This window comes from Conger conger, chromosome 11 (genome assembly GCF_963514075.1).
Source record: "Conger conger chromosome 11, fConCon1.1, whole genome shotgun sequence".
Taxonomy (NCBI): domain Eukaryota; kingdom Metazoa; phylum Chordata; class Actinopteri; order Anguilliformes; family Congridae; genus Conger; species Conger conger.
This window is the reverse complement of record NC_083770.1, coordinates 2,340,701-2,350,700: the sequence shown is the minus strand read 5'-3', so window position 1 is coordinate 2,350,700 and position 10,000 is coordinate 2,340,701. Positions and strand designations below refer to the sequence as shown.

The following is a 10,000-nucleotide window of genomic DNA, read 5'->3' as shown; positions in this document are numbered from 1 at the left end:
CAAGTTTTTCACAATTCAGTTTTGTGCCTTGGCCTTGAGTTTGGAGTAGGCTAGGTTAGGCTAGGCTAGGAATTGGTTTGAAGAGCAGTTGCTGATGCTCCCGTTACATGCGGGAAGCACTTGTAAAAGAGAGCCTATCATTCCGTAGGTTTACTCATTGACAACAGGGCTCTACTAATCTAACAGTGTGCCTTCAGTACGCCCTTATATTCCTGTGAAGCTGTTATCCCCCCGTTGAAGATGATTTTGCAAACTTGGCATGAAATGAGACATACTGTAATACCATGAAATATAATTTCAGTGAACATGAAGGATCAAAAACCCAAGTGAATTCTGATAAAACGCATACTTCATTCGTACATTTGTGTGTCTCCGAATTTCACGGATGCAGTCAGTTTAGTACATTTGATAGATGTTAATAAGGTCATATTTTCTTGCAGCTTCATTTCGATTCACTTGCAAATGGTTTTGAAAACAATAAATGGGAATACTAAGACTAATACTAAAAATAAAAGGATACGTTCAAATATCACATTAAAGAACCACCTCAGCACACGACAAGTAATATTTTCCTTTTCCATTAAAATATTTCTCTTGAAGTAATGTACTGTTTTTTACTAAGTACTTTCTCACATGATTCCAATTCTTCTTCAACAAGAACTGTCTCAATGAGGGAAATAAATCATCAATTTAAAAAAAGAAACGTGTGAAAATGCAAGCCAGAATGATCCTTCCTTGTAATCTTATTTTAATCATCTTGAAATGAGAAATATACATTGTGGAAAGAAAATGTTGTTTTTGCTGTTGACCTTCAACAGCAGTTTGTGTTAGAATGCCTTGTCTTGTTAGGGTTGGCAGTCAAGGTTAGATCCAACACGTTTTCCCCTCGCTATCAATCTTCAGTAAAAGAAATGCTAAATAAAACTGCGGCAGGAGTGTTCATACTCTAAGTGTGGACAGGAGTCCTAAATCTAAAGGGAATAAGTGGGTCTCGATGACCTCAGTACACCACAATCTTGTTCTGTTTCTTTGGTAACAGCAGTGTTCCCTGTCTCAGGCTTGCGAATGGAGACTAGACATATCACGTCAGCCATTTTGATTTTAGGGCTGTAGTTCTTTTAGGTTGTTTTTCTAACACTGATGCCAATGTTCCCGCACCAGTTTGTGAGAAATATTGTTGAGAAATATTGACATATTGATGATGGACTTGAAGTTTGTGTTGTTTTTGTTTTTTTATGGTGTACAGAATTGTCTCTCCGCCCAGGGCTTGTGCCTGATTTAATCTGTACATACCTGTAAATGAGAGTGAATGTATATGTTATAAGCAATCTATGTATCAGGCTTAACATTCCCCTAATAAATGGTTTCTGTCTCATCTTGTTGTGGTGTTTGCTTTGAGGAAATGGATGAAAATGGTCCTGGATCTGCATTCATATTGTTACAGTCCCCTGCATGTGGCTTCAGCTGCAGCCAGTTGACTCATTATCTGATTGGTTATTATGCCCAAAAAGAATAAAAGGGGTTTCTGCAGTTAGAGAAGATACTTTTAAAGAGTCTTTGTGAGGAGTAATTATTATTATTATTTTTTCATATATAAATATAAAAAGACCTGTTTTTTTGTGATGGTGAATTTTAAGGTTTCAGCTAAGTGCTTTGTTCCATGTCTTCTCCATTTTTTTTTTGTTTGTTTGGATTTTGTTCCCAGTGCAGTTTAAGTATTTTGACAGTGGTAAGTTATTTTGGCTCTGTGTTCCAGCACTTTGAAATTGAAATGAACGTTGAGTATGAGGTTAATATGAGTGTAGACTGTTAATTTGAGGGTATTTTCATCCATATTCGATAATCCATGTAGACATTACAGCCCTGTAATTCATCAGTTGGCTTCTCGGCTGTTTCTAATTAATTGGGTGTATTCAATCACTTCCATATGGCAGATATGATAACTTTCAGTATCGCATCTTGATTCTAGGGGGGGGGGGATTTGCCACGGGAGATGGTTATTGACATTTGTCAACTTGAAGACCATTGTACCGCTGAAAGTCAAGTCAAGGAAGCCACTATGAGTCTAAGAAATAAGAAAGAAGGAAAAAACATACGTAGGCCAAAAACTAGGCTTATGATTTCAGTACAACTTATTTTCAGCAGTAGTAGCCAACATCCGCTATCCATCCACCCTTTGAATAAAGGAGTATACACTCAGTGGGCACTTTATTAGGTATTTATTAGACTTATTTTTTCAGACTTGCAGTTGTCCACTTCGAGTTACGATGCGTTGTGTGTTCAGAGATGCTCTTCTGCGTACCACTGTTGTAATGTGTGGTTATTTATGTTACTGTCAGCTTTGACCAGTCTGGCCATTCTCCTCTGACGTCTCATTAACAAGGCGATCCTGTCTGCAGAACTGCTGCTCACTGAGTTTCTTTTCACCATTCTTTGCAAACTCTAGAGACTGGTGTCCATGAAAATCCCAGGAGATCAGCAGTTTCTGAGATACTCAAACCACCCTGTCTGCCGCCAACAATCAGTCCACGGTCGAAGATCACATTTCTTCCCCATTCTGGTGGTTGATGTGAACATAAACTGAAGCTCCTCACCTGTATCTGCATGACTGTATGCATTGCACTGCTGCCACACTATTGGCGGATTAGATAATCACATGAATAAGTAGGTGTAATAAAGTGACAATGTTCCAAATAAAGTGCTCGGTGAGTGTGTGTTGCAGCTGTGTAGAAAATGCAGAGGTACAAAGATTTTCATCCCATAATCAGTATGAAGACTCATATAGATCACCAGGTCACCAGGAGGGTTGATCTACAGCATTTTCCCCCTTCCAAATTGTCACACAGAATGGTTTCAGATCTTTAGACAAAGGGAATCTGACTAAACACAAAAAAAAATGTATTACATTTAAAAAGTTACCAAACACCCATATCACCTCTGTGAAAAAGTAATTTCCACCTTAAATTGAACTGGTTGTACCACCTTTAGTCCAGTAGTGAGAATAGCAACCAAATCCTATCATTTAATATCAGTCTTCACTGTAGAGAAAGGGTGCACAACAAGGGCTGATCCGTTTCAGGATTCTGTGCCAACTTCTGGTCTTAATTATTTAATTGACTCAATCATATCTTATCTGACATCAAAATGACCAGAATCACAAATAAATTTAGATAGAATTACCATAAAATCCTGAACCATGAAAAATGTAGAAATATTTGGACATTGTGTGATATTTCGTAGCAGGAATGAATAGGAATACTAAGGATGACATCAACAGAATAAAGACGAGATTTACTCCGTGTTCAGAGTTGCTTATAAATATAATTTATTACTTGTTTAAAAATTCTTTCTTACACTTTTTACAGAACTTGACAGAGGAGATGCAAGCATTTGCAAATATCAGTCATGAAGCGTGCCAAACAAGGGTGGGGGGTCCCACCCTCACTTTACAAATAATATTCATTATAAACGGTAAAATAATGTTCATGTAATGCACTTGCTAGCACTGTTCTATTAGTACATTTTGTTTATAAAGGATGCCAAGATTGCATAGTAGACACAGCTTTAGAAAATTGGACAGCTTTTATAAAGAGAAAACAAAATAGACAAAAAACAAACTTACAAACTACTAAACTTTACTGCAGTTAAATATACTGAAACAAATGGTAAAAATATGTCTGTACATCATAATGCATTTACATACTTCATTATCTAAACACAATATTTTACCGGTTTCCCCTCCCCGCCTTTCCTGTATCTTGTTTCGACGTGTTGCCGTCAACATGCGTTCTTCGCGACTGAAAACTCTCCGCAGCTGCACAATATCCGTCGAGACAGGGTAGCTGAATACACAGCCAAAAACAGCACATAGATACGGAAAATAACAACGCTCATCTCGAGCTTTCTGAAAAACGGTTCAGGCTGTTTCGTGAAAACACCTTGAGAAATATGTCCTTTCACTTCAAAACAGTTTGAAAGGCTGATCCTTATTTCAACATCGGCAGGTAAAAACTGTCGAATCCAAAGATGCGCTTTTAAAGAACCTGTAAGACCGTGGGACCGTTAGACGCGGTAGCTCCCCCTACTGGACGTGACTTAGATTATCAATACAACTGTCTGTGTACGTGGACACCCATATAGAAAGGACTGGATCGTTGTCCTTGTATTGACTCAATAAATTAGGGGTTTTGTAAGCTGCTGATATAAGCATAAAAATAAATACAAAATTAACTCATAAGATGACCATTTGTCCATTTTTTTTTTCAATTATTTCCATTTATTAGTAAATATATATAGTATATACCTGTGAAATTGGAATGTATAAACACCCTATGTTCATTAATATTCTTTCAGCGACCCTGAAAAAAGTTCCTTAGAAAACAAAACAATGTACGTAATTGGTTTGGGGACTTTTAAAACAGGTAATAACAATACAATTCTGATATGTTTAATTGGTAGATTCTTCGAGTTTTGATCTTTTCATTCTAATGCGATAATCGAATCTAATTCTTACCTGGGATGTGACTGTTTGGTTATTTGCATAACTTCCAAAAACCGACCTCTAAAAACAACTGCAAGCACAACATCACGAAAAAGTGAAGGATGAGCACTGAAACTCGTTGCGAATGTACACGACAAAAATGCAATAAACATATATCAGTACACATTTTGGCTGGTTAAATAATTAGTTTTGAGTGTAAATGTACATGTTCTAAGACCTGGCTTAATTTAGGTGAATGCACCCAACAAAGGATAATATCCATTCTTAAATCAGTTTAATTTCCATTACCAAATCAATAACGTAAACTTGATTAAATATTAAAGTTTCTAAATAGTCCATTAATTATTCCTTTCCTAACATTCTTATCAAACCACCTGAAACACTTTTTAATCTGCAAAAGGAGGGAGGCTAGGTTAGCACTGGAGGGAGGGAGGGAGGCTAGGTTAGCACTGGTGTGGCCTGTAGCCTAGTGACTACGGCACAGTGCATGACTGGGGCCCGGAAGGCTGGTGGTTCAAACGCCGGTGTAGCCGCGATTGAGCAAGGCCCCTTAACTCCACATTGCTCCAGGGAGGATTGTCCCCTGCTTATTCAGATCAACTGTAAGTCGCTTTGGATAAAAGCATCAGCTAAATAACGAATGATTATTCATTTTATTTTACCGGTGACTAGAATATTGCTTCTGACTGATGGTACCCAGCGTACTTCGTCTTGGCTGCTCACCGTATTGGAGAACACTATCCATACCTGGTCAGTTTCACTTTCGTACAGACAGGGCAAAACGGCCGTCTTCGACACACTCTTCCTTCGCTGAAAATGAAACCGCCTGGCCCAGGTGCCTCACACTTTACACAGAAAGAGAAGTGGCAAGTGCTCGAATGCACCTTTGTTCAACAATTCGGCGGGTACACAAAATTGTGACTAAAAGAATTAAGATTCCCCACCCACCCCAATTGAGCGAAAAAAACACAATAAAGCAATAACAATGATAATGTTAAAAAGAAACAATAAACGGCGTACGTGTATTACAAAGTACTCTGTGGATGTATATTTACACACTGCTTGTAACGGTTCGTGTCTGGCAAAAGGAGGACGTCTGGTTTCAATGGATTTGTCCATCAGGTGGCGCCAGAGAACAGTAAATGTAATATAAAATAAGACAAAGGAAAAAAGATATACAGGCACAATATATTGTTGCATAAAATAACCGAAAGGGAAGAAAATTCTAAAATGCATATAAATAAACGTGATACGCATACATATACGTGTAAATATATGTATGACTTGAGTACTTGAGTATCTTTAAAAAGAAGAGAGGACAAGCATAAGGTGTGATATACAGCAGAAAGCAGGTGGAGATTGTGGTGCAGGTGTGGGATGCTGTATTGGGTTCTCCATCGGACACCTGCACCTGCAGGGGTGACGCCTCACTCCACCCCCGAACCCACTCCTGCTCTCTGACCCTTACCAAACCCCCTATTTACCCCCGCCCCACCCTGAATCCCCCCCTCTCCGACGCTATGACCCCCCGCCCCACCCACCCCCCTTCCCTGTTACTGAGTATCCTACACGCAACAATGTCCGGTGTAGGAGGTCATCCACATAACATGGACGGCGGAATAAGGCGTTTCCTAGGAAACTGTATAAAGAAAAAACAAGAAACTGTACCAAGGAACGTACAGGTAAGGCTAACGAGAAGATCCGCTTTTTCTGTGGTTGTTTCGTATCGCCGTCCGTTTTAGTATTTTTATTTTTGTATTTTTTTTTTAGTTGTCGTCGCTGTTGTTATTTGAAAAATGAGTTGCCGGCACGGCAGTCACCTGATCAGCGTTTTATTTTTCCGTTTCTTTATTTCACCACTTCGACGTCTTTGACGTACGCTCGGAGGGGTGCGGCCGCGTGGCGTTGCCGTCGGTTGCGGACCGGTTGCCTAGCGCTGTCAGTGTTCCGTCATGGTGGGTACGGTGTTGTCGTGACGACCCATCTCCTCCAGCACGGCGGCCAGTCGGTTCAGGTTTCCGTCGGGGAAGTGCTGCGCCTCCCACAGGTCCAGGATCACACCCGTCGGGCTCGACTTGGTGGCAAAGTAGTTCAGGTACCTGCCGAGACATACAACCAAACCTGGCTCAAATACATAATAGATACATAAACAGTTACATTTATATAGCGCTTTTCTCACATTCAAAGCACTTTACAGTGATGAGGGGGATACTCCCCACTAGGCAATGTGATGGCAGCCATTTTGTGCCAGAACACTCACCACACCTCAACTGAGCTGGACGTGGGAGATCATTTTTTTTGGCCAATGAAATCCTTGTTTTGTTTGATATAGTGCTAGATACTATTTAGCTTTTAGGCAAACTAAGCAGTAGGTATACATCAGGGTGGGAAAAGGCATTGCTGAGCTGAATGGCCTGTTCTTGCCATTAAGTGACAGTGGTACATTTTTGTCATCAAATTTAGCAAATTGTACCCTGAAAGTACAGTAATGTTCTCTTTGGGTAAAAATTTGTATATTTTCCAAAAAAGGTACATATTAATTATGCATATATTGCTGCCTAGGGGTCCCATTTTAGGTACCGATTGGGTATCGCCCCAGCGACAAGCATTTATACCTTTTTAGGCACTTTTCATGCCTTTATTTCTGAGAGTGCACACTTTACTGAGCGTGCCATTAATGAAACCTATGAGAAAACTCTTTCAGGTCCTCTTGTATGGCTCAACTGCACCAGGCAAGACCAGTAGAGCACATAAAAGTCAGAAAAGATGACATATTTCACCCAGGAGGTGAACAGGAGCCTGGCTCCTCATCTTGAAGGTCTTTGCACTTTCTAGAACATCTTTGATCAATTAAGGCCCTGGACCACCCTGCACCACCCTGGACCACCCTGGACCACCCTGGACCACCCTGCACCACCCTGGACCACCCTGCACCACCCTGCACCACCCTGGACCACCCTGGACCACCCTGCACCACCCTGGACCACCCTGGACCACCCTGGACCACCCTGGACCACCCTGCACCACCCTGCACCACCCTGGACCACCCTGCACCACCCTGGACCACCCTGGACCACCCTGCACCACCCTGCACCACCCTGCACCACCCTGGACCACCCTGGACCACCCTGCACCACCCTGGACCACCCTGGACCACCCTGGACCACCCTGGACCACCCTGGACCACCCTGCACCACCCTGGACCACCCTGCACCACCCTGCACCACCCTGGACCACCCTGCACCACCCTGCACCACCCTGGACCACCCTGCACCACCCTGCACCACCCTGGACCACCCTGCACCACCCTGCACCACCCTGGACCACCCTGGACCACCGTCGCAGTTCAGTTAGCAAGCAGGCTTTTCCTACACTTCTTAGTCTCCACAAATCTTTACAGAATTCACTCCCAAACTGGGACACTTGTACCCATAGGGGCACTTGGACTAAAATGTTAAGTAAGAGATTTTATTTAATGCTTAATATATTCATTATTACATCTATTAGTAATATATCTACATTTATAGTTGAAAATGAAGCAGTTAAATGCTAAAAATCTTGCATTTAGCAATGATCACACGCTCATGTCATCACTGATACTGTGCATGCAAAACCCCTCGGAAACTTTGAACTGCTCACCCCATGTGAATGAATAATTTAAATTAACATTTGAATAATGCATACAATGAAATAAGCTTGGCAGCCACTCTGGAAACCTCTGGAAACCTCTGGAAACCTTTCGCATTACCGCAGGCATGCAAGTACAAGGGCTCGTTCCAATCGCTTATTTATTCCCCCCTCACACTTCCTAAGAGGAGGACAGAAACTCTGTCCTGAAGCCTGGAAACGCTGTGAAGGAATCCTGAGAGTGTGAATCGGGTAAACAGAACGTCCATGCTCCTTCAAACGTGGGCTAAAATCCACGTCAGTCACCGATGTGGCAGATGGGGAGAGGCCTACAGGAGCCTTTAACCCCACTATTATGTTTCAGGTAAATTTGACCCCACTCGACATCTCTTGAAAACCAGTTGACCCTTTTTTTCATCTTGATACTGTATGATTTTTTTCATTTTCCATTTTGGTAGGATTAAATAGTAAACATACAATGTTTTCAGAAGTCTTGTTCCGTATGCGTACCATGACACATAGATACATACTATGAGGGTTAAAGAACAGGCACTATTATTTCCATATTTAACATAAAAGGAGGGTTAAGGAACATTTAATGGACCTCTATCAATGTCCGGGTCGGCAAAGAACCAGGAGATTCAGAATGAGCCCCAGGTCTCCACAGCCTCCAAAAGATGAACTCCCCCCCCCCCCCCCACTCACACGGCCCCCTTCTAAAGATCTCCTTCTAAAGATCATAGCCTTTTCTTAACTGATCAGACCTGGGTTCAAATAGTACTTGTTTTGGATTCAAGTACTTGTCAGTGCTCTATTGATCTGGCCTGGTGAATTTGAGCCTGCAAGGAGGAGCAGATGGGCGGGGCTTACACTTTTGGGATCACTTCATTTGTTCCAATACACCAGGCAAGCCTAGTCAAATGCAGAAAAGGTATTGTAGTTGAATCCAAAACAAATACTATTTGAACCCAGGCTTGTAACAGATACGCAGTGCTGAATACAAAAGAGATGGTGAACTTTGTAAACTTGCCCCTTTCACCACACAGTTCATCCCAGCTTCCACATGTCATTTTTGGCGGTAAGAACTGGAACTCATTTCTCGGTCGCCATGCAACCCCCTCCGTGCGCTGAACGGCCACGCCCGGCTTCAGCTCGTTTCTTCTGCATAACATTCCCTCCTTCCTTCAGCGCCCGGCTCCTTCCTCACGTTCCTAACGCGGCCTATCCTCCAACAGCTTCAGCTACCAGCTGCAGGTGGGCTGCAGGTGGGCTGCAGGTGGGCTTCAGGGTTAAAAGAAACCCAGAAATAAATGTGACATAAAAAGATTTCCTATTTGACGGCACAACCTAAAAAACCTATTTGCATTTGGAGAAAAAAATAAAACTACGTCACGGACACTGTGCTATGCTTGCTGCTGGGATCTGTTCCAAGTGCCTGGAAAACCATGGAAAACCTGGAGAACCATGGAAAACCTGGAAAACCACGGAAAACCAAGAAAACCACAAAACAATGCAGAGCCCACATCTTCTGGAGCACTGGGCTGGTCTGTGCTGGCCCTAAAGCGGCTCACGGTCTCAGTGTGTGGACGTACGGGGAACACAGATGGTTTTGATAAACGCCTCGCGGTGAGCACTTCACGGCTGCGTGTACCATCACCATCGAGAGAGGAGGAGGATGCTGGGATTTAAGTTCTCTTCGTTCCCCTTCCAAACGCCCCCTCTTCCTAACACTACCAAACAGCCCCCCACACCACCCGCCCCCACTCATTCTGTTTCCTCCGATAAGCCGGCCCCTGCTGGGATATGAACTCAATAGCCGAAAACGGAGTTTGTTTGCGTTTTTTCCCCCCGCAGATACTGTGAAAAAAGGGC

General features: G+C 42.5%; 1 protein-coding gene across 2 annotated transcripts in view; it reads right to left on the bottom strand.

The window, feature by feature from the left end:
* Nucleotides 1–6,059: 6,059 nt before the first annotated feature.
* The window catches only part of LOC133140265 (netrin receptor UNC5C-like), a 213,053-nt gene continuing 209,112 nt past the window's right edge, over nucleotides 6,060–10,000 (bottom strand). For both annotated transcript variants that reach the window (XM_061260042.1, XM_061260043.1), the window contains one exon: nucleotides 6,060–6,600. In XM_061260042.1, coding sequence (XP_061116026.1) covers nucleotides 6,441–6,600 — 160 coding nt within the window. In that variant the 3' untranslated portion in view covers nucleotides 6,060–6,440. The remainder of the gene's footprint in view (nucleotides 6,601–10,000) is intronic.